The sequence below is a fragment of the Girardinichthys multiradiatus genome, chromosome 12 (assembly GCF_021462225.1).
Source record: "Girardinichthys multiradiatus isolate DD_20200921_A chromosome 12, DD_fGirMul_XY1, whole genome shotgun sequence".
NCBI lineage: Eukaryota > Metazoa > Chordata > Actinopteri > Cyprinodontiformes > Goodeidae > Girardinichthys > Girardinichthys multiradiatus.
This window is the reverse complement of record NC_061805.1, coordinates 31051624-31076829: the sequence shown is the minus strand read 5'-3', so window position 1 is coordinate 31076829 and position 25206 is coordinate 31051624. Positions and strand designations below refer to the sequence as shown.

At 38.3% G+C, this 25206-nt stretch overlaps 4 protein-coding genes across 6 annotated transcripts; 2 read left to right on the top strand and 2 right to left on the bottom strand.

Annotated features, from left to right (window-relative positions):
* Window positions 1-1053: 1053 nt before the first annotated feature.
* On the top strand, window positions 1054-3477 carry mtrfr (mitochondrial translation release factor in rescue). The gene is made up of 2 exons (XM_047382264.1): window positions 1054-1542; window positions 3171-3477. The coding sequence occupies exons 1-2, from the start codon at window positions 1264-1266 to the stop codon at window positions 3399-3401; spliced, it is 510 nt and encodes a 169-aa protein (XP_047238220.1). The 5' UTR covers window positions 1054-1263; the 3' UTR covers window positions 3402-3477.
* Window positions 3478-3972: 495 nt separating this feature from the next.
* kmt5ab (lysine methyltransferase 5Ab) lies at window positions 3973-8996 on the top strand. Its single transcript, XM_047382128.1, has 8 exons — window positions 3973-4130; window positions 4324-4433; window positions 5749-5896; window positions 7092-7293; window positions 7379-7466; window positions 7564-7623; window positions 7761-7951; window positions 8026-8996. Exons 1-8 carry the CDS (start codon window positions 4121-4123, stop codon window positions 8234-8236), a joined length of 1020 nt encoding a protein of 339 aa, XP_047238084.1. The 5' UTR covers window positions 3973-4120; the 3' UTR covers window positions 8237-8996.
* rilpl2 (Rab interacting lysosomal protein-like 2) lies at window positions 8886-13116 on the bottom strand. Its single transcript, XM_047382129.1, has 4 exons — window positions 12480-13116; window positions 12253-12401; window positions 11099-11212; window positions 8886-10282 (listed from the first exon to the last, which is right to left on the bottom strand). Exons 1-4 carry the CDS (start codon window positions 12777-12779, stop codon window positions 10261-10263), a joined length of 585 nt encoding a protein of 194 aa, XP_047238085.1. The 5' UTR covers window positions 12780-13116; the 3' UTR covers window positions 8886-10260.
* Window positions 13117-13377: 261 nt separating this feature from the next.
* On the bottom strand, window positions 13378-21158 carry LOC124878264 (RILP-like protein 1). Of its 3 annotated transcripts, none has more exons than XM_047382126.1 (8): window positions 20586-21158; window positions 19090-19240; window positions 16817-16935; window positions 16459-16734; window positions 15520-15705; window positions 15029-15192; window positions 14847-14945; window positions 13378-14653 (listed from the first exon to the last, which is right to left on the bottom strand). In XM_047382126.1, exons 1-8 carry the CDS (start codon window positions 20859-20861, stop codon window positions 14548-14550), a joined length of 1377 nt encoding a protein of 458 aa, XP_047238082.1. In that variant the 5' UTR covers window positions 20862-21158; the 3' UTR covers window positions 13378-14547. The 3 variants fall into 3 exon arrangements, with proteins under 3 accessions (XP_047238082.1, XP_047238081.1, XP_047238083.1); XM_047382125.1 differs by having other exon boundaries at window positions 16817-16938; window positions 20586-21150; XM_047382127.1 differs by having other exon boundaries at window positions 13378-14641; window positions 16817-16938; window positions 20586-21105.
* Between the last annotated feature and the right edge of the window lie 4048 nt (window positions 21159-25206).

Sequence of the window (25206 nt, the reverse complement as noted above, 5' to 3'; positions counted from 1 at the left end):
CAACTAGTCCAGGCCATTTTCCTGCATGTTTAAGTGTATCCCTGTTACAACACAGCTGAATTATCTCCTCACCATATCATCAAGAACAATTTGTTTGATTTAGGTGTGGTGAACCAGGGAAACATCTAAAGGACACTGACCCTTGAAGACTGATTCCAGACAACCCTGATGCAGGCTTTGCCTGCCACCATCTTGCACTCAAGTTTTATGTGTTGGACTATTTCAGGGGGTATGGTTACAGCATAATGCTACCACCACCATGTTTCACCATGCAACTGATTTTCTTTGTAGGTTTTGGTTTTTCACCATACATGGTGTTTTGCAATATGGTCAAAAGGTTCAGTTGTTGTCTCATCTGACCAGAGCACTTTCTTCCACATATTTGCTGTGTTCCCTAAATAATAAGAAGATTGACTGCTTCAAAGTCAGTGACTCAATGTTATTGGCTGGGTTTTCTTACACAGAAAACCTTTGACCTATTTTTAATAATGAAATTAACCTGTCTGCATTGTTTCATAACTAGGATTGAATTGGAATTTATGTATTTAACTATGAATCTGTTTATATGATTGATGTGAATGGGCTACATGCAGTCAGATTAAAGGTACTATTTAAAAATAACCTTTTAGCAGATATTAAACATATTTTTCATGAAGTCCAGATTTCTGAATTAAACTTCTTTTTAATGGTCGGATATAATATTCTAACCTTAAATATCTTGTTTCCATTAGCTGTAAAATCATCATAATTAACAGTTTGTAATTGATCTATATAAAGTTTCACGTAGTGAACTGAGTTACTGAAAAAAAAAACCTTATTTAAATTTATGAAATGGGTCTGTATTTCTGTATTTTGTATAAATGCCTTGACGACATTTGTTAAACATGATAATTATTGTATCTAAAACTGACTCTGTGGTTGATGTGATACATTGTCCAACCAAAACTGGTATCTACAAACAAGACCGGCGCTAGGATAGAGACATTTTCCGGAGAATATGAGCGCATTGTTTTTAATTTAAATTAAAATCCCCCAAAATTGTAATTTTGACTGTTTCTACATGTTAACACACGGTGGCGGTGTGGAGTCAGCAAAGCTTTTATCGTGGCCGCGAAGAAAAAAACAAGCCCGCTGATTGGACGGCTGTTAAAGTAAACAAAGCGGAAGCTAAGCTTCACTGCAAGGTTGTGATCCTGCTCCCTCTTCGGCCCTGAACCTGGAAGGTTTTAGTTTTATTCCTGATGGGGTTTGAATCGTAATGTGATGTCATCGCTCCTCCCGTTCACCAGCCGCATGCTGGGAGTATCCAGGTGGTTCATGTGGAGAACTGCTCCAGGTCTCCCTCCGCTGTTCAGACTGACTCCGCCTGCACCCTCATGGGTCGTGGCTGTTGGTAAGAAGGACCTGCTGGATCTTCCAGTCCTTTTGGAGGATGAACTTGAAGAGCAGTTTGTGAGAGGATCTGGGCCCGGTGGACAAGCTACTAACAAAACCAGCAACTGTGTGGTGCTCAAACACGTCCCCACCGGGATTGTGGTGAAGGTAGAGCTTCACTCTTGTGTTTTTCAAACCAATAAAATATTTGATTTTGTAAATCAGATACTTACACTTGATAAACTCACTTTTAAGACTCAGCTGTTATGCTTTCTGTCTGTCAAAGTTTGCTTTGTTATCTATAAAGTACATTTTCATCACTTCTAGCTGCCTGTTTCTGAGTTAAGTTTTAAAGTCTGTTTTCATAAATAATGACGGTTACACAGTTTTCATAATTGTTTTAAACTGCAACACTATACAGTGGAAGTAGGCGTGCTTGTAGAAAGAAAATAAACAGAATTTATTATCAATTAAATTTTTGCATTTTAAAGAACGCAAATATTTTGCCAACATCTTTTTAAATGTGGGGTATTTATTCGTTATCTTCAAAGTCTGTATTTTAGACAATATAAAAAGATTTTCACGAGTTAAAATACTTTTAGCAAGAAAAATCTCAAAAATCACATTTTAGGATGTAGATTCAGCTTCACTCCTTTAATATCTGAGAGTAGACCTAAAACTTCTCTCTAAAAAACTAGCATTTATGGGCATTCCTATTTACAATAAATAAGTGTACTCTTACCATCATGTTACACAAATCTCTGAGAAATTAGGATCAAATTTATTCTGCAGACTTGGTGTTCCATACAATCTGTTTATCCACTTGGATTACCATAAACTGAAAATTAATAGATTATGTCTAAGCTTTCAAACAGGCTTTTTGCTGTTCCCCCATCAATATTGTACAACTTAACTTGCTAGATTTGTATTCTAAGGAAGCTTGGAAGCAGTCCCTAATATTACTAGAAAATGCCAGAATCTCAAGCCCCCCCTGAGTTGTGATTTCTTACTATTTCTTCTAGAAAGGTCAAGGTGGGGAGTGATGAATGTTTTTATTTTGATGATGAAGCTTCTAAATATACTTGTTACTTGTACATTGTTATTAATTCTGAGTGCAAAAGCAGTACCTTATTGTTATACATAGTATTACTGAAGACTTTGGACATTATGTGTATCAATATCTGACTCCAACCACTCCAGAAAAGAGATAAAAATAAAATAGATAAAAAGGATAAACAAAAAAGACATAAATAAAATTAATAATTTGAACTTTTGAAGGAAGCTAAAACCATTTTTTCTCCTTCTGCTAAATACTGCTGAGCTGGATGTCATGTTGTTACCTTGTGCTTGGGACAAGATAATAACCAAACCCAAGCAGTGTGCAAAAGATAAAAGAAGGGGTCAGAAGGCATGTCTCCAAGTTGAAGGTTTAAAAATATGTTCTGAAAAGACCAACTATTTTATCAATCGGTTGCTTTGAGTTCCTAAATTCAGAAATTAACCAATCACAATCTTTGCAGAACACTCACAACAAAGAAAATATGTGAAGGACAAATCCTCAAACTCATTAATTGAGAAGTAGACAGGATATAAAAAGTAAAATTTTTAACTGATTGCTGTAAAACTTCAAGCATATTTAATATACATTATTACAATAACAAAAAGTACAATATTATATTTGAAATGTAATTTAGGAAATATCGTTGGAAAGCACATGTACCTCAACACTTAATTGGCTTGGAGCCAAAGTTGTGTTTTTATAACTTTTGCCTTTTATTCTTTCCCCCCCCCTGCAGTGTCATCAGACCAGATCTGTGGATATAAACCGAAAGCGTGCCCGGGACATTATGAGAGAGAAACTTGATGTGGCGTATAAGGGAGAACTCAGTGAACTGATGGTGAAGAAGAAAGAATCTGTGTTGAGGAAACAAGAAAAACGGAAGAGGGCGAATGAGAACTTGGAGAGGAAAAGACTGTTTAAAGAAGCCTTGGTTGCAGACACTAAACCTGGAGATGACACCGTTTAATAAAATGTTTGTGTGGATAATTTAATGTAATCTAAAGCTAATGAAATAAACAGAATTTTTATTCTTTCTAAAACTCTGTTACAAATCCTTTGTCATTATTTAATGCACTTATTTACTCAGATTTATCAATCTAATGATTAGTTATTAGATTTTTTTGTGACCACCTAAAGTACCTACTACTACCACTAGATGTCACTAAAAGCTTATTGTTTATTGATCTCACTTTTATTAAAATCCGGTTAAAATGGTTCGTGTTCAGATAGTCCACATTCTGTCACCACATCTTGGTTAAAGTTGTTTTAATTGTGTTTTCTCTCCAATTCTTCAACATTTCTATAAGAAAAAAAAATACTTTTTTATGTTCTAAGTATTTATTTATTTTATTTATCTATTGCGTTCCTCTTAAAACATTTTTTATAGGGGTAGCATTGAACCGCCGGGTAGTTAATTGTCGAGATACAACATTATACTGTGTACAAAACAGTTGTGGCCAATGAGAAAACTGCTCTGACGCACGCGTTCCGCCTCTCTGATTAAACTAGCCAATAAGAAGGATACCAGCATTTTTAAATCCTCCATACTGTGTTCAACGCTACACTGCTGTGGTTTGATATTTCTTCTATGCTTACGTTAAAACAAATTCTCCAAAGACGTCTTCGACACAAAGGGCCGCATTTATAAGACATAAATTCATTTTGGACGATATTCTGGGCACTGAGATGGCTAAAGGTTAATTTTTTCACTATTGCTTGAGCAATGCGGCTGTGAAATGTGCTAAATAGAGAAAGTAGTGTAGCTGGCAGCGAATGCTGCTATATTAAAACAAGAAGAGAAACGCTGTTTTGTGCATAAAACTGAAGGACGTTTGTACAGTTCTGCGTGAATTAAACTAAAATGATTATTTTTGAATGTTCTCATGTAGGTAAAGGGAAGAAAAATGCGCTAAAAACGGGAAAAACACCAGGCGAGAATGCTGAAAATACAGCTACCTCACAAGCTGAGACAAAGGAAAACAAGCCACAAACTAACAAGGTATGTCAGCTGTGTTTTATACACTGTTTGTCAACACGTATAAACGACCAATTGTTTTTTTGTTTGTTTTTTTTGACTACTCGTACTTTCTGTTACAAATTAGTTTCTCCGTGGCCAAGAACTCGGTTTAGATAACATAAAGCTATATAAAATACACTGCCTCCCGCTGCCATTGAACAATATAAGGTCTATGTTATAAGAAATTATGTGTAACATTAGTCAGCAGGGTTTGGTCAGTGCTAAATAGAAAGGTTGCCGGTATATATATAAATAAATAAAACTGAGTATAAAAAAATAATTGAATTTCCAGACTTTCTTTTAAAACAGAAAGCTGGCTATTCTAAACTGATTGCCCTGAACAATCACCATATTTTCTAACTTTTAGTGTAATGTAAATTAAATGCCATTTTGGGTCTATTATATTCAAGCATTGCGATTAGAAATTTGTACTTGATGTACTGAGATCCAGGAGCGGCCACGCTTCAGGTGATGGATTGAGTTTTCCATGACTGTTGGAACAAGCCTACAAGGCAGAAATGCTGTACAGACATGTAATAAAACAATTAGAACAAATACTGTAACTTACATGTCCAAATGGACCAGAATTAGCCAAGAAATTAAAGAATTTAAGGCTCAGGCTTCACAATTTGATATATTTTCAGAAGATCAGCATCCACACTGGCTCTGAAATTACAACAAATATCCTGAATTACCCATGGTGCTCCACTAGGTAGCAAAGTCTAAATTAACATTAAAATTCAAAGGAAGAACATTCAAAGTATACTATATATGAATCGTTGCTGGGCTAAAGATTTATTCATATTTGGTTTTTGCTTTACTTTTTTTTTCTTGTGTACATGTTGGCAATTTAATGTCAATATGATTTTTAGATGTACAAAAATAAAAAAAAGTTAATGTTACATTTATCAAGCAATAGTGAGCATGCAAAAAAGCTCATTGATTTATTGAAATAAAAATGGTTAAGTTTACATTGCAACAGATTTTGTGAAAGTTCTCCACTTTGCAAAGCATTCAAGATCTGTTTTTCTAACCAAGTATCAGAAATTGTTCTTTTTTCCAATAATTGGAATGTTATAAAATACACCCATTATAGTAAATCATATTGTTTTAATTTGGTTGCAGAGATGTGCTGTGGGGTTTCTGCTTTTAAAACGTGCTGAGCTTCAGCAGCTTTCGTAAAAGATCAGCCAGCTACAAGGTTTTAGGTCTTCCAAAGTATAATCTTGCATTTCTTTGGCCCTGTTAGTTTTTTAACTTGGTTTTATCTGAATAATATCAACATATGTTTTTGCAGGAAAGTGTGGGCAAAGTACAGTCAGTTCTCCAGAGTCTACGCAGTCCAGGTAAACCCAGATCCCCGCTAAGCGACAGTTCCAGCATGCTGATCCAGGAGGTGAATGATTCTGATGCAACTAATCCTGATCTGTCAAAGTTGAAGAAAGGTGAGTATCCAAGAGACCAACCAGGAACTTTGCCACTTTCGAGAAGAAAAACATGACGTTAACAGTGCCTTGCAGAAATATTCACAGCCCTTGATCTTGATCTGCAGATTGTCTTATTACAACCACAAGGGTTTTTGTGAAAGACCAACACAACGTAGTGCACACATGTTTTTCTCCAATTTCTTTTACAAATGATAGTCTGAACGTTTGGGATGTATTTGTATTTAACCCATTTTACTCTGCTACCTGTAAATAAAATCCACTTAAATCAGCTGCTTTTAGAAGTCATCTAATTAGTAAATAGAGTTCCCTTGTGTGTAATTTAACCTCAGCAAAAATACAGCTTTTCTGTGAAGGTCTCAGAGGTTTGCAGGAGAACACTGAAGAACAAACGGCATCTTGAAGAAGGGTATGGCTCTACAAAGCTAACAAGACACCTAAACTGACAGGCCTGACAGGTAGAAAGTTAATCAGAGAAGCCATGGAAGATGCCCTTGGTAACTCTGGAGGAGCTGTAGAAATCGACAGCTTGGGTGGGAAAATCTGTTGAGGCAACTATTGGCTGTATTCTCTGCCAATCTGTGGCAAGAATATGAGATCAGAAGAACTTTTTGACCATGGTGTTAGAAGGTGGTAAACTAACACTGCATGGTGCCATGCACCACAATCCACACAGTGACACATGATGGTGGCTGCATCATGCTGTGGTGATGCTTTTTTTTTTTTAGCATGGGGAGTGTGGCTGGTCAGAGTTGATGGGAAGATGGAGAGAGCTAAACACAACACAAGACTGGAAGAAAACTTGCAAGAGGCTGTAGAAGATTTGAGACTAGAATCAGAAAATTGCTGTTCAGATGCGTCCAAGCTAACTGAGCTTCATATATTTTGCAAAGAAAATTAGCAAAAATCTCAGTGTCAAGCTTAGCAAAGCTAGTAGAGAGATGACCCCAATGGATCTGCAGCCATCATTGGCTGAAAAGTGTTTCTACAAAGTATTTACTCAGTGGAACTGAATACAAATGCATGGCCCAAAAATATTGAGCCTTGGTGTGGTTTTCATTCCACTTCATATATGTTCGTTGTGTTTTTCCATCACACAAAATCCCAATAAAGGTTTGATTAATGTTAAACATGTAAAAAGGCTTTGAATACTTCTGAGGCAGGTTCTCTTATTCTTCTTTCCTTCTCACCTCAGACACAACCGATAAAACGAAGTCTGAGAGCCGTAGCTCCAAAGAGCAGAAACCTGAAGGGTCGGGCGAAAGCAAGACAAAAAAGCAAGGCACTGAGAAGCAAAAAGAGTCCAGTGCAAAATCAGATGACAAACCTGCTGCAGATCCTGTAGTTCCAGCAGCTAAGCCTCGACGTAAAACCGGCTGCATGCCTGGAGCAAAAACGTGAGTTCATCACATCAACATTACTTGCCAAGATACCGATGCACACTCACAGCCGGTTGAACAATCACAATGCCTTTCTCTGCAGGGTGGAGAACAAAGCTCTTCAAAACAGAAAGGTCACAGATTATTTTCCCATCAGGAGAAGTAGCAGAAAAACCAAAACGGAGATAAAGGTTTGTATGAGGGGAAAAAATAAGCATGGTTTTAATTATGAGCAAAAATGCTAGTTTTTGTTTGTAGTTTTGAGTAAAACATTGATCTAATTGTCAGAGTGAAGAGCACAGACACATTGATGACCTTTTAAAGAATGGCACTGAAGAAGGAATGAAGGTAACATGACAATTTTTCTTTTTGTACCAAATACTTTATGCAGATATCCATTTGTTTGGCACAATTTTATATTTATACAGTGACAAAGTAAAATCCTTGCCAGACCAATAAAACATCAGACATTTGAATGTCATCAGGTCAAAGACATAGAGGGAAAAGGAAGAGGAGTATTTGCTGTCAAAGGTTTCAAAAAGGGAGATTTTGTTGTGGAGTACCATGGTGAACTGCTGGAACTGGCTGAGGCCAAAAAGAGAGAGGCCCAGTATGCCGAGGACCCTGAAACAGGCTGTTACATGTACTACTTCCAGTATTGGTCTAAAACGTACTGGTAGGTCGAAGTAACACCAATAAATTACAAGACCTGCGGGCTGTTGAAGCCTAAGATTTTTCTTTGCTTTACAGCATAGATGCTACCACGGAAACAGACCGTCTTGGGCGACTGGTGAACCACAGTAAAAGCGGAAACTGCCAGACGAGGCTGCACCCCATTGATGGGAAACCTCATCTGATCTTGGTGGCATCCAAAGACATCAACGCGGAGGAGGAGCTGCTCTATGACTACGGGGATCGGAGTAAAGCATCCATCTCTGCGCACCCTTGGCTCAAATACTGAAAGCTAGATCACACTGGATGCTAACTGTTGTCAGTCGCTGCATATGCAAGCGGTACATAAAAAGCCTTTAAAAAAATACTTTTCTGTGATGTCTTAACATGCCTGAAGTGAATCTCTAAGGTTCAATACTTGGAAGTGTTTTTTTTTATTTTTATTTAAAATGTGCTTTTTTTTATTGTTTTTATATTTTTCTAAATGCATTGTGGGGTGTGAATGCTATTCTGGCTATTGTAAATTACCTGAGCTGGATACTGAGGAATAAAACAGTTGAGGTTTTATTCCAGCTGTAGTGTGATGAATGCTGAAGACAATCTGGAGGATACAACGATCTTTTGATACTTTAGGGCTGCTGTTTTTTCTTTTCTTTAATACTTAAGTCGTTGTATTTAGGTTATTCATACCGCTGGCAGATTTGGCTTTAAAGTAATATTTTGGTTTTACCAATATTTCTTTTCTATTGGCTGTAAGTAATATTGTTCTGGGGTGAACCGTCGGTGTCACAACCAACATTTGATAAACAGTCTTTGGAGGGAGCTTAATATTATGGTGATGGCATGGAGGCCTTCCAACCTCAAGGACATGGAGTTCATCACCAAAGAACTAAATAAAAATAAATACCAGTGGCAACATGGAAAAAACTGCTCAGCAATTGGAGGGTTTGATTACTTTATTGTCAAAGAATGTTTTCAAATGATTATTGACAGAGGTGTATATATTTTTTGAGCTTTTCTTTTTAATAAAATTGTAGCTAAAACTTTAATCAATACGCCTTTTACACTGCTATATCTTTGGAGAGCTGCCTATCCCATTACTTCCAGAAACAAACTTATTGGTTGATTGGAAATAATTTACAGTCATATTCAATACTTTATATTACTGAAATGTTCATTTATTTCAGTAACATAATTCATTAAGTAAAACACATTATATAGACTATTTACACACAGAATTATGTTTAAAGCCTGTATTTGTCTGAATTATCATTTTTCACTTACAGCTAATGAAAACAAGACATTTAAGATTAAAATACATCAGATCAATACAAAAAACTTTTTAATGCAGAAATGTGGGCTTAGTGAAATGTATGTTTCATACCTGCTTAAAGGTTGTCATTTTAGAAAGGCACTTTTAATCTGACAAATGAGTCTAATCAGAACGCATGTTCTAATTTATTAAATATGACTATGTCTAAAGCTATCAGGCGTATGAAAACCTTTGAGTCTAATTGTATATATTTAAGCTAAACTGATGGGCTGATATAAGAATTTAAAGTATTGAACTTTTTATAAGAGACCTGGCCGTGAAGGCAGCAGCACACTTACATTAATAAAACCAATAAAGAAATACAATCTACAGTAAAGACACTGATCACACAAATGTGGCAGACTGCAATAATCTCCACAGAGCTTTCAGTTGAAGATCAGTGTGTAGTTGATTCTAAGTATGGGGAGCTGAGAACCAGAATGAGTAAGGAATCTCAGTGACACAAGGTGCACACTATCCAGGTGTGAATACTTTTGTAAGATAATGTACTTTTAAGGTTTCAACATTTAGCAATCCTGCTTTTATTTTCACTTTACATATCACACATCATGTGGGAGCAATAGTCCAATAACAAAAATCCCCCAACATCCAGCATAAACAAATAAAATCCAGATTGTTTTGGTGACAACAGTGGCTTGGTGGGGCCATCTTTTATTTACCAGGATCTATGCATAATGTCTTGATGTTTACTTATTAAACATTATTATTCAAGGCTTAATTTAGATAAGTAAAAATGCATTTTTAAAAATACAAAGAGAAAAACATAATACATTCCAGTTATCCTCCAAGTTACCTACAAATAATCCATAGTTCAGCTGCTGTAGCATTATAACACCAAAAATCATCTTAGGTTAAAACTGACAGTGCATAGTATTGTTAGACTGACATATATGTAAACAATAATTACAAAAGTGGTTGGAAATTGTGCAGATAAATCCCATTTGCCTCATTAAATGATGAGATCTTCTGAAAGATTCCTTTCATTTTCTCCTGAAAGAAAATCTACAAACAGAAATAGGCCAGAGTTAGTTTATGTTGTGTGTTTCATGCACAGCTCCTGTGCAGTATTTTTCAGATTTGAAGAAGCATGGAAAAACAGTTTATTTCCATCCATTCATCCTTCAATCCAACCATTAATCCATCTAGCTATCCATCCCTCCATTGAGTTTGTGTTTTTATATACATTTTCAATTTTCATTGCCATATCAGTGTGTGTGAAATGCTGCAATTGCAAAGGACTGCTTGGAAGCAATATTTAGTAGAATTTTATCTTTCAAATGTCAGGGATTCATGCTGTGCATATTAGTGCTGCACAATATTCGGAAAGCTGGTTATGGCAATAATCAATTTTATATTTAAAGCTGAAAAAAGCCTGCAATAATGACAGAGGAAGTCTTGTATTTACACTAATGGCCCTTAAAGACAAACCTAGAAACTGAGAATTCCAGGAGTTTGAGTTGGGAAAAGTATGGAGTCTTGATTTAAGGAGTGCGTAGAAACCCTGTCACTGGAAGAGCGGGCTAATGTATGACAGGCGCTCAAATCCAAGTCGCAGCAACTTGTAAATACTGACAGCAGCCTCACTCACTCCTCACACAAACATCCTCTGCATCAGCATGACTGCACAGGGTCACAAGTACATCATTAGCGGACAGGAGAACGGGTGTAAGGATAATCTCCCTGTTATCTTCGCTTCAGCGTCATGTGACCGCAGCAAAAAAAACCAACTTTAAATTCTTTACGCTTAACCTGTGATAGTAAAACCTGATTCTGGCATGATATGTTTTTCTTTTTAGCTCTAAACAGCTTGTTACTTACAGTTTTCCTATAGTTGTCTTCTCATTTATTGTGGATGAACTGCTGTTCTCTGTGGCTGCTGGTGGATCCAGATCTACATCAACCATGGCGGGTTCAGACTGAGGCAGAATCCCACTGCAGGAAAATGGACAGATTCATGGTCACTGTTAAAGTTTGTAGACCACTTTAGATTTAAAAACAATTATCAAAGTTAAGCCACTTGAAAAACTTCCTACTATTCAGGTTTCTGCAGATATTTATATCATGGTCAGGCTTTAATTAGAAAGCCTGCAAAAGCTAAGCATGTCTGTTAAGCAGCTGACTGAAGTATCTTCCTGAGCAGATAGTGTGACTAACGTAGCAGATAATATCAGTTCACTATAGTTAAAGAGAAAAAACAGCAAAAAGGGGATATTGTTTTGCCCAAAAACCCATTGAAAAACTGTAGAATAAACCACCTGCAAAAGTTGTTTAAATCTCCAGTATGAATTAAAATAACGATTAAATAGATATATTCAACTGTGATAATATACAGCACTGCAATGAGGATTTTTTTTTCAGACAAGTTTCTCTTAACTTTTCATCATCTGGTTTTCATTTCTTCGTGAGCTTTAGGCTTTCTTCTTCTAAAGCTGTTGACTTCGAGGACAGAGAGGGTCCATCCAAATGGTCAAACTTATCATTGGCATGCAGACAATGAATATAGGGAGCCTGAAATATAATAACCTACCAAATAATACATCACAATTGTGATTGCAGTATTTTACATATATTGTGCAGCTCTTAGTTGTAATACTGTATTACTGTAATAACTGTAATACTACATAATTTGTATATTTTAGCAGCTTTGGGGGTAACTGTTGCCTTTTTATATATAGGCAATTGACATTTTTTTCCCTTTTCAGAGGTCGCTCATGTAAATATGCTTAACCTGCTGTGTTTCTATTTAAAGTAATAATACTGAGAGAATCTCATACCAGTTTTTTGCAGATTTTTACAAAACTGTTGACAGCTGTTTTTCAGTGGCTGCCCTGTGTGGGATTACACCATAATAAGCCGTTTCTGGTGCCCCTAATGCAACTAAACAATAATTGATCAACATTAATGTGCATTGGTGGAGAAGGGATAACTGAATCTGAAGTAAAGGGTTTTAATTAAACATCCTGTCTGGTGACCTCTTATATAGCTCAAGCTCCTCTTGAGCCACTAAGAGCTGAGCCTTCAGCTGGTTCCTCTCCTGCAGGACTTCCTTCAGCTCCTGCATGGTGAAGCGTGGTCTGTTAGGGTCATTCAGGTCCACCACCAGCTGATTTGCTCCAGTCTGCTGCTGGGACAGAGACGAAGCAATTAAACCTTGCTACATGTCTCCAAACAAGAGCTTGAATCGCAGGATGAAGCTCACAGCACTCTGCCCGGATGAGGAAGAGCCCTCCTTGATGATCCTGTCCAGCTCTGCCTTCAGGTTGTCCCGCTCCATTTTCAGCTCCTCTACAGAAAGATTGTACTTGTTCACCAGCGTTTCAAACATCTCCAGGACTCGGACTATCCTGAACTGTAAATCCGACACTTCTTCACCGGTGCTGCTTATTTTTAACAAATCTCGGCCGATCACGTAGGAAATGTCATACACATCTTCGACAGTGAGCTCAAAGGCGTTCTTCTCGAAGGCCAGAGCAGGCGACGACTCTTCACCAAACTCCATCACGACACGGATGGACTCCTTGAAACCACGGGAAAAATTCACTTTTTAAAAAACAGACCACACATAAACTTCAAAACCCAGCGATCCTCCCCGTTTTTAACTTTTGATGCCTTTCTTGAACGAAGGTAACAAACTTCCAGCGGAGCCGCACTTCCCCCATCACTCATCCTCCAATAGCATGACAGCAGAGGAGGGCAAAGTATCCTAGCGACAGGTGAGCTCAAAGATCGTCTGCGATTAGGAGGGCTCACTTGGGCATGATCAATTCGTAGACGTAGGTCATTGATTTTAAGCAAAACGGGGAAACTCCTCCTGATCATCTGTTCTTCCTGGTATCCAGAACAGTTTTGAACTGCCAGAATCAAGTGATAAATCACGTGATTTGATTTTTACGACTTTTATTGCCTTCTGCATTTGTCAAGAGTAAAAGGATCCAGTCAAGAATTTCAAGCAAATAATTGCTTCTCAACGCTGTAGAAAACACTGCTTGCCCTTTACAAGTGTATAAACACCCCTAACAACATTAAGACCTTTCTATAATCCTGTAGTAATTTTCAATATTGCAATGTTGATGTTTAATAGACACAAAGATGCAAAATTGTAAAAAATAAACCTTTATTACTTTATTTGCAAGAACCATAATTTTACATGTACTCACCAGCAGATATCAATGGCTATGTATAACATATCTGTTGTATATTTGTCAATAATAAAGCATTAAGGTGGTTTAAAAGAGCGAACAACACAATTCAAAGATATTCATTTAAACATTTTAAGACAATGGACCAATAGTCACTTTGAAAACATAAATCACCAGTATGTCCAGTTAGCTTGTCTTGGAACAGTTTGAAACAACTCAGATAATGCTCCAAAACAGGATTTGATAACTCAGACTATTTATATGCAGACTATTTGGATTTATTTAAAGCTCTTGCCAGGTTGGCTATAAGTAAAACCAAAACATAAAAACTGGCTAGTTGATTCACTTTGATTTTAAATGTATGAACTAGGCAGAGGCTGATCATTGATATCAAGGCATACAAAGGTTTTAAAAGCTTTTGATTTTAGAAGTACAAACATTTTATGTCATAACCCCACAATTGTGAATTAATGCCCTTTTAATGAGTTGCCAAAAGAGCGCTAAAGTTTTCTCCGGCTGCAAGGAACATAAGGAAGTGCAATGCTGTCACTTCCCTAGCTGATTTGCTGCACACTGCAAATCAGCTGGCTGAAAGTAATCTCCACTATTTACGTATTCGTAGTGGTGAAAAACATCTCTCACAGCTGACAAGCTACAAGCTCTGTTAAGCAGTCAGCAGCAGGCTTGACTCATTAAGCAGCCATTAAGATTGTTATTCTTCTAGTTTTCCAATATGAAGAGAGAAGGCAAAATATGTAACACCTTAGTCTGTGAAATAACCTGATGTACTTTAAAACCAATACTAAATTCAAAGAGTGATTACTTAACATTTTGGCTCAAGTCTTTCTATTGAAATAAAAAATAATAAATAAATGTTATTTATAACATTGTTGCAGCTGTAATAATCAATATGCAATATTATTTTTGCAACAGTAGAGCATTTCTTTTTAAATAAAAGTGTTAAAAATGTTTTATATTTTTAGATTATTTGACCATGATACAATAAGAATATTATACCGGCCCATGCCAAGTATAAACACGACATAGGATTAGTTTAAAATAATTGTTGCTTTTAAACTAGTTGTTTGAGTCGAGGTGAATAGTAAAAATGTCCTTTCTATGACAAGGTCATACAAAGGAAATAAGTCTTCTGATTGGCAACATGGTGGGATCGTCTGTGATTAAACCAGCAGCCACCATTGGCATTATGGCAGTGAAGATCCTGTCCGGGGACCAAAAATGGACAAAAGGAAGAGGAGAGTTAGAGAGAAAAGACAAAAATGCATCAAAGAAGTTGCAGTGAGTTTTTATGGCCTTGTTATTATTTACTGTAAAGTCAGTTCTGTAGATCAGAAGCAAATAAACTTATTAAAAACATTGGAATGATTGCGAAATAAAAAAAAAAATGTACTGGTCTTATTACTTACAAGCGTCTTATTCCTGATTCAGACTGATCATCTGCAGTTGTATGTGATGCAGTATCAGAGACAGAGACAGTAGGACTGATGTCCGCTTCAAAGTCCTCACTAATGCAATATAGACAAGGTCAATTTCAACATCAACGCCTGAATAAACAAGCCAGACTGATACATTGCATAACAAATCTCACCTTTTGTAATATTCCAACTCTTCCTGGAGCATGAACACCTGGGCTTTGAGTTCATTCCTCTCATGCAGGACATCCCGCAGCTCCTGCAAGGTGAAACGAGGTTTGTCTGCCTTCTGCTCAGAGCTGTCCGTCTCATCCTCTGACTCTGCATAAACTGACTGTACCTGCAGTAAAAACACACTTTCAGCCTTTCCCCTGCACAGCATTAACAGCAGTAACAAAGCTGGTGGCTGAGAGACCCTCTGAGCAGCCAAGACGGCAAAATGATAACCTGTAAATGATTTGCTACATGTTCTAAGGAAGTTCATGCTGCTAAGATCATGCAACGCTAGTGATGATAAAGACAACATGAGAGAGAGTTGATTAACAATAACTGAAAAAAACGTATGCAAACTTAGCATTTAAAAATGATAATAAAGGCATGCTTTATTATATGACAGAGATATAGAGCGCAATTCAACAGCATACAGTAGATTGAAAGATGCTTTTACCAATAAATGTGATGTGATGTTTTCTTCTTCGGTAAGGCCTCCCTCATTCTTTCTGTTTGCTGATGTTGTCAGGAGGGAAAGACTCTTGTCACACTCGAGGCACTTTGCCATGAAGCCAGGATCCCCTCCACACTCCACCCACACTGACCTTGGTTTGAAAGAGTCAGAAAGTGATGTTTCTGCAGTCTGGATTTGGGATAAAGAACAGTTAATTATTATGAATTAAAGAAAATTATGTAAATACTTTGTAAAACCACATTTTACTGCAATTACAGCTGCATGTCTTATGGGGTATTTCTCTACCAGTTTTGCACAACTACAAAATAAAAGTTGTGGGGATGGCGGCATGTAGTCTGATAAGTTCAGTTTTGGTCTGATTAAATAACCTTTTCCCACATGTTTGAAATATCCCCTACATGGCCTTTGGAAAACTGCAATCTAGATGTTTTGTAGCTTTCTTTCAACAGTAGCATTGTTCAACTAATAGCTGATTCAACAGAATTACCCACCTGAGCTGGGGATCTTTGCAGCTCCTATAGTTTTCATGGACCTATTGGCCACTTCTCCACATTCTTGCCTGACATGCCAGTCTAAGTGGATCACCATGCCTCAGCAGGAATATTATTTTCTAATTTAACCCTGCCCTTAAACTTTTCCACATCTTTATCCCTGACCTGCCGGCCGTGCCCCTTGGTCTTCATGATGCCATTTGTTCACTAACATTTGTGACTGGCTGAGTTTGAATTCGTTTTAGTCTATCAGAGTAATGTGGGCTTGTTACATAAACATGCCTCACTTTTCATCTGTAAACATTTTTGAAAATCATCTTTTCAACTTTTTCTTCCCCTTTACAGTTATGGGTGACTTTGTCTTGGTCTATCACAAACACCCTGAAACTGTTTTAATGTTTCATTTCAGGATAAAAGACATATCTCTTACTGTCATTGGTGCTGATGTTGGTAAAGAAGTCCCAGATCTAGCTCCCCCAGGGGACTCTATCTCTGCAAGTTCTCTCTCTAGTTCCTTCTCCTGGAGCTCCTGTCTCAGTCTCCTGACCTCCAGCTGAAGGGCTGCATACTCCTGCTGCTGTGCTTGGGATGCAGCCTCCAGCTCAGCTTTCTGCTGTATCAGTGTCTTGCCCTGAGCCTCCATCACTCCGGTCCTGTGAAGAAGGTCCTGGTTGATTCTGATGAGCCGATGCTGCTGCAGCTGGAGCTGTTTTTGAGAGATTGTGTTGTATGACGTCTTTAATTCTGGTCAAAGATGGAGTTGAGATGTAAGCAGATTACATTCTCACCGCTTCAACATCCTCGTTTTTAAGCATAAGCTTGTGGTTTTTTGCCCGGATTTCGTCTCTCTGTCTATCCACCAAGTCGTTCAGCTTCTGTACCAGTTGGTTTTCTTTCTCTGACTTTCCTGCTGTGATTAAAAAAAACAAAAAAAACAAAAACAAACACCAAACCACAATAATTAACTCCAACAGAAAAAGTCTCTGATTCTTTGCAATTGTGTTATCAGATAGCCAGAACATGCTGTTCAAACAAACAAAAAAAACCTCCAGAAGGCTATTTTCATGCAGGCAAAAAGGAACAAATATCAGCAAAACCTATAAAAGGTGCAAAAATGTTTGTTTCCACCTTTAAAATCTGATCTATTTAAGGCTTGCTTAAATTTTGCCTTGAAACACTATCATTTTAAACACCATCAAGAAAACAAATGGATCAGTGGGTATGGTAATCTAGTCATGCAGAAGCCATTTGTTGAAGTGTACAAATGCAATAGAGATGTGTGTGTGAGGGCTGCAGCCCCGACTGTAGGTAGGGCTGAGTCTCACATACGAGATATATTTTGGTCCGCTTCAGAAATAGTCTCCTTTACAAGCTCCTGACTGTGTCTTCATGACCTACTTCGAGGTCAACTTACAAAACGTCTGTATATTTATGTATAGTAGTGTGCAAAAGTTTTAAACCACCCCAGTTTCTTTAAAGGAGACAAATTTATGGGATATTTTAAAGGGTGCTTGATCAATGGATTTTTTTGTAGTTTCTGAGAGCTTTTTAAAAGTTTCTTCTGACTTTTGCTTTTCCGCTCATTTTCAGTCCACTTTCTGAACCTGACCGTAACATCATATTGTGCAGTGTGTGCTTAAAAACAGAGAAAGGTTGACATATAGAGGGCACATAAAATGCTGGGTCAACCTAACTAGCTTAAGTACATGAACTGTGTGTAAAAATGTTATTTTTAAGAAAAAGGAAATGAAAAAAACCACCTGACCCAGGACCTGAGAGAGGCATCAGCTTTTAATTGTATACCAACGCTTAGCTAAGATATTTGGGGAATCTTCCTGCTAGTGTTAACTCCTATTTCCTGTCAGTCAAACTGTTTAATCTTTGGTGTTTTTTCTCAGGTTCGACAAAAGAATTGGAAGAAACTCTTTCTTTGTAACTGGCTGCTTGTAACAAAGTAGTATAGGATCCAGTTTACTAGGTTCTATGCCAAATTGCCTTTAAGGTGTAGACACAACACTGGTTCAACCCTTGCATTTAAGTAAATAACAATGGGGATGTGAGATAATATTGCTGTAATGGATGATAACCAACATTATATGCATTTCCCGACCGCAAAGCTGCCGATCCTGATGTTAATGCAGATTTATTGTACATCCCTAATTAACTGGTCACAGTGAAGTGGCTAAACTAAGGGAATCGTCTAAAAACAGTGAGGTTCTAGACAGAAATGACTCAAACGACAACAGCATTCGAAAGAAAAACTTTAAAAGCCAACAGACAATCTGTATAATTATCTAACAATAGCCTTTTAAATTACTACAAGAAAGTCTGGCTCTGGAAATAAAATGCAACGAAATTATAAATCATTCAGGGCTCTTAGTGTTGCCATGTAAATACTGTACAATTTCCCCTTATGAAAAAAAATTTTTGCATCTGAAGTCGTTCCAGTAATACGCAAGCCGATATGTACAATAATATCCTAAACACAACAAACTGTAAACCAGACATCTTTGTAGATTTCTACCTCTACATTTTTAACATTCTTTCTGACACAATATAGGTTTAACAACAACAGGTGGATCTCAATGGATTAGAGTATCATTTAATAAAGAAATTATTTCAGTAATTCAGTTCAAACTGATTTTATTTAGCTCTCAATACTTGGTCAAGGCTCCTTTTGCATGAATTACTAGGTCAATGCAGCGTGGCATGGAGGTGATAAGCCCGTGGCAAAACTGAGGTGTTTAAGAAGTCCAGGCTGCTTTGATAGAGACCTTCTCCAAACCCCTGAATGGACTTTGCTTCACAGTCATCTCAAGGCTCCGGTTATCTCTGTTTGTTCACCTTTGTCTCCCACACTTTTCCTTCCACTCAACTTCCCGATAACATGATTGGATTCAAAACTGTGTAAATAAGTACTGTATTATCTTTCTCAACGCACATCGCTGAATTTATGCTTTTTATATTTAAACGGACATAATTTCTCTCCATTGGTCACATTGTGGCCAATAAGTAATCTGTTTATTTTGACAGAAAGATGTTGCTGCAGCAGAGCACCCACCTTCATGTTCCTGTGGGTCTTCCTCCGTGATGGGGGACTCTTTCAGCGAGAGGTTCACTGAAAGCCTCTTGTTCTCTGCCTGAAGCTGAGTTATTTGAGACAGCAGGTCCTGGACTTCTCCCCTCCACACGTCCTCCACCTGCTCCAACTCCTGACCACAGGAGATATAAAAAGAAATGAAATACAACATAACATATTCGACTCAGCAATGCGCCAGCTGTATTGTGATTGGATCTGTTGAGCATGGGTTTGGTTTGCTTGTCTTCCTTCAGAGCAGGATCATGGAGACACATCCAGCTCAGCAGTGACTGGCATCAGCTGAAGGAAATCGCACAACTTAAATGCAAATGTGGAAATGTATCAAATAGCAGGTTATATGTGTGTAAGTTTCTTAGAAAGTAACTGTAATCTACATTTACTGGCCCTCCGGGAGTGTTTTAGATAACATCCCTACTACAGTGGGTGGAGTAGTGTGCAGTAAGAATTTATGAAAATATAGAATTGCAATAGAATTGTGAAATGTTGCGATGGTGATTCAATATACTGTGCAGCTTTATATTGAATTAAAAACATAAAAGAAAACAAGAAAAGTGTTCCTCTAAGTAAATAATGTGTATTCAGAAAGGCATAAATCTACCATAATAACCACCATGTGTCTTTATTTGGGTTATTTAACTATAATGCACTGGATTGTGTCAGGGGTTTTTGTTTAGAAGTTATACATTTTTATTAAACACTATGATTGTTGCCAAAAATCTGACACTGATTTCTGAAATTACCTCAACCTAATAAAGTTTGGAGCCATCCAAAGATGACTTTTGAAAGATATCAAACTTTAGGTTTTTTTTTTTTCTCACGGAAACACCAGAAATAGCAAGTAATGTCAAAGGTCATCATTTAGGATCCAAAGTCCATTTACTTGTAAACATAAAAAGCTACAAAGCAGTCTGATCAGTGTCTGACAAACATGCAGTCAGACTAAGTCACACACCTACAGATGAGCTCAGACCCCTAAATAGTATCCAGTTTAACTAATTACATTCAGAATTCACCGAAGTAGTAAATGAAGAGTACTTTAAGCTCAACAAAAATCCAGGTGTTCTGTGAAGGCCTTGTTAGAAAACGTCAGAAAACAAACAGCTTCATGAAGACCAAGGAACACAGCAGACAGGTCAGGGAGAAGGTTGTGGAGGACATGAAAACTGGGTCAGCTTGGAAAACAATATTCAGAGCATTAAACATCTGATTGGCACTTCTCAATCTATCATTCAAAAATGGAAAAACTATGAGATGGCTGCAAACCTACCAAGAAATGACCAACGACGTAAACTGTCAGGCAGCGCTACGTTGGTCTGTCACATAAAATCTCGTCAAAATACACTGAAGTTTGTGGTTGTATCGTGTAAATATGTGAAGATGTTGAAAGGAATTAAAACTTTTGCCAGGCCCTGGAGAGCAAAGTGTCCGTCAGGTCGATGAGGATTCTCAGCACTGACCTTCTGGTGCTTCTTCTCTTGCTCGTATCTGTCGCTCCGCTCCCGCCGCAGCCTGTCCAGCTCCCCACGCAGCTCCTCGGTCTCCTGTCCGGCTGTCCCGCGGCCCACCAGTACCTCCAGGAACTCCAGAACCTGCACCACTCGGGGCACCACCCCGACCAGACACTCGCAGCCGAACCTGTCTATGACCCGCTCAAACTCCTGGCCGAGCACCGCGGCGATGTCGTACACATCCATGACGGTGAGCTCCGCCGCGGGTCTGTCCAGCGCTGACATAACGTGGGTCTCTGTCTATCCCGGGTTCTTTATTTACACCCCGAAATCCAACATATCTCTGTTAACCACAACATATTCAACCGGCTCACACTGGCAGAGGTAATAATAAGTTTACGAAAGTAAACTGAAGCGTGTTTGAACGGCGAGGCAACTTGTTGGAGTTTGTTGACGGTTTAAACGTCTCTAACGGCAGCGCTACCTCTGATGCTGCCTTTGAGTCAAACCGAAAACCCGGAAATTTAAGATTTATCTGTCAAAGTAATGAGTAGGCTACCAGTTTAGTCCACTTCTCGGTACGAAATGAGGCAATAAATAAGAACATTTGCATTACGTTTATGACTTCTCGTGCTCAAGTTCAATGGTAAAGTGCTAAATGTCTACTAGTAACAAGGCTGTCAAATTTTATAGAAAAAAAACGTCTATATCACAAATGACGATATGGCTTAATATTACTACAAATAAGAATCTAAAAATATAACCATCTAACTCCCAAAATAGGCAAAATAGTGATAATAATTGTGAAAGATTTTTTTTTATATATCACAAGTGCTGTGTTATTTGCAGAGGTTGTCTTTTTACAACCACTTTTGAAGACATCATTGTTCCAAATTACATGCAACGCACTACTGCGCATGTCAAAACAGCTGATCTAAGCCCATCCATCATCTGTCAAAGAAACCCCACCAAAACAGTCTTGCAGATGCATGCGGCAACATATGCATGCGGTAACTACATTAAGATAAAATTAGTATGCATAAAAATATTAAATCAACCAATTAATTAAATGCAGCAACGCAAAAGATTTACAAATTAAAAACAAAACAACCCCCAAAGACTCCTTCCAGAAACAAAGAAATGCGTAGCTTTTCACTACGTATCGTCTACGTAGTGAAATTTGAATAAAAAATTATAATAATAGTAATCCTTCAACTACAGATATAGACTGAATAAAATAGGCAGGATTAAGACATTAGATATTTATATTATATGGGATAGGCTAAGCCACAAAATGTCATGGACAAAGAAGCTGGCTATTCGCAGTTTGCTGTGTCTAAGCATGTTATTAGAAAGTTGAGTGGAGGGTTAAAGTGTGGTGGAAAACAGGCACACAAGCAACAGGGATAACCACAGCATGGAAAGGACTGGGAAGCAACCCAATGTAAGAGTTTTTGGGAAAATGTACACGTCGCGGACTGTAGCTCGAGTCAGAGCTTCCAGAGCCACCACACACAGCTGCATTCAGAATATGGACTACAGCTGTTGCATTCATTGGGTTGGCTCACATTTTTTGTTTTACCAGAACCAGACACAACATCATAGCATCGAACCCATGGGGCAGGAGCTCCCAAACTTTTCCATGCCATGACTCCCAAAGCTTCTGTCTGGCCAGGCACCTCCTGTGCTCACAATGCTACAAATGCTACAAAATATGTAAAGAAACATAAACTTTTAGAATGTTTTTTTTCTTACTTTTATTCACTATTCAATAATATTTGATTAGCATACGAATATTATTAACTAACATGCATTCATCCCTCTAAAATATTATAAGCAAAAAAAAAAATAAGAACAGAACAAAAGAAATCAAACCTATCTTAAGTGTCTGTGTGTTTCTGGACGTGATAGAGATTGCACTTGTGGGAGGGGTGGGCTTGTTGGTTCCTATACAGTTTGTGAAGTCTGGATTTAATGTCTGTTGGTGACATAGACATGCTCTATGTTTTGTTTCAAATACCTTTAAAGTTGTCAAATGGGGTTACTATTAAAGCAACATGGGCTTCATTAACACCTCAGCAGAACCACAGTAATGTGACATCTTTATACTGTGATGGAAATTCTTGCAGTAAGTGTTCCAAAGTGTATAACCCTTTAGGTTACCTCACTCCTCAGAACATCTGTGTTAGAGGAGGAAGCTGTAAAAGCCATTATCAGAAGTTTAATGGTTAAAACCCATCATTTAGGGTGATGTCTCAGGAAGAGCAGATGGGTCTGTTCCTAGATAACTTTGTCACCTCTGAACCCGAGGAGGGTCCAGGGCCATAAAACACAGACTCTTTGAAGTTGAGATAACACTGTCATGTTTGGTATAAATACTGTGTGTAAATGTTGATCGGGGCTCTGCTTCACTGACTAACCTCAGTGACAGGGTCTTCAAACGCTTAATGCCTTTGAATAAAACTTATAAAGACAAAGTCCGGATTTTCTCTTGTTGTGAGTCAACTTCTCTCCACTTTGATAAGAAAATTCCACTACAATACTACAGGTAAGGGAACTATTAACAATAACCTCACATAATCACTCTTCAAAAAAATCTGAACAAGACTTTTAACAACTCAGCAGAGTCAGAAGCTCATCTCCTCCACGCTACATCGCATTGATGCAGTAATGCATTCAGTTCAATTCAATTCAAAAATACTTTATTAATCCCAAAGGGAAATTAAATGTTGTAGCTCATATTATGAAGGTTTCTTCAAAGAGCCGTTGTAGATGCTGATGGCTGTGAGCAGGAACGATCCCCTGTACCGCTCCATCTTACAGCAGATTTGAAGAAGCCTCTGACTGAAGACACTCTGTTGTTGTAGGACAGTCTCATGAAGAAGATGCTCAGGGTTCTCCATAATGTTCTTCATTTTATGAAGAATCCGTCTTTCCACAATGTTCTCCAGAGAAGTCCCCAGAACAGAGCCAGCCTTCTTTATTAGCTTGTTGAGCTTTTTTAAGTCCCTGGCTCTGATGCTGCTTCTCCAGCAGATGATGGCAGAAGAGATCACACTCTCCACAACACTTATAGAAAATATGCAGCATCTTGCTGCAAACACCAAAGGACCTAAGCATCCTCAAGAAGTACAGTCTGCTCTGTCCCTTCTTGTAGATGGCTTCACAGTTGCATCTCCACTCTAGTCTGTTGTCCAGGTGAACACCGAGGTATTTATACTCCTCCACCACCTCCACTTCTTCTCCCATGATAGAAATAGTTTTTGACTTATTCCTGTTTCTCTTAAAATCTACAATCATCTCCTTTGTTTTAGTCACGTTCAACATGATTGATTGTTTCCACACCATGCCACAAAGCGGTCCACCACCTTCCTGTACTCAGCTTCTTGTCCATCTCTGATCCCCCCCACGACTGCAGAATCATCCGAGTATTTCTGCAGATGACAGGAGTCTGTCTGGTACTGGAAGTCTGAGGTGTACAGAGTGAAAAGGAATGGTGAGAGTACAGTCCCCTGTGGTGCTCCTGTGCTGCTGACTACCTGGTTAGACTCACAACCCTTCAGTCTCACAAACTGTGGTCTGTTTGTCAGGTAGTCTTTGATCCAGGAGATTGTTGAGGCCTCCACCTGAGTCTTCTGGAGTTTCTGACAAAGCAAATGAGGTTGGATTGTATTAAATGCACTGGAGAAATCAAAGAACATGATCCTCACAGTGCTGCTGGCTTTGTCCAGATGACAGTGGGTTTGTTGGAGCAGGTGTATGATGGCATCTTCAACTCCAACTCCAACAGCGATAAGCAAACTAAAGGGGGTCCTGATGGTTTACTGTTTGCTTACTCAGGTGGGCCAACAGGAGACTCTCTAGGACCTTCATGATGTGAGATGTCAAGGCAACAGGTCTATGGTCATTGAGGACTGATGGGTGAATTTTCTTTGGTACCGGAACAAGACAGGAGGTCTTCCACAACACTGGAACCTTCTTCTGGGCCAGGCTAAGGTTGAAGAGGTGCTGCAGAATCCCACAGAGCTGTTCTGCACAGACCTTCAGGACTCTAGGGCTGACATGATCTGGACCTGCAGCCTTATTCCGATTCAGTCTCTCCAGTTGCATCTTCACTTGACTTCTTGAGACACACAGGTGGAAGGGGGAAGCAAAGGAAGCATCAGCATCTTCTGATATGGGTGAAGGCAAACATGTAGAAGCAGAAGAGTCTAGGGCTGAGGTGGAAGATAACAAATGTGAAGTGTTACTGGACAGCTGTGGGTCAAAGGAGGGTGGAATGTCTGTTTGTCTGTGAGCAGGAGAGGAGGATGCTGAGCTTGTTTCTGAACTGAACCTATTGAAGAATGTGTTCAGTTCATTGGTTCTGTCCAGACCTTCATCGGTCTGATCATCCCTCTGCCTGAAGCCCATGATCTTCTTCATCCCTGTCCACACATCTCTGATATTGTTTTGCTGGAGCTTGCTCTCCAGCTTCTTTTTGTATTCAAGAAGAACCATGGTCGACTATTGAGTGCAAACACTACTGTACATCACAAGGACATTTCTTTCAGTAGGCTGACATTTCTGTTTAAAAAATAACTTCTGTATTGGTTTTAATGTAATGGTATAATGTATTGAAGCTAAATTT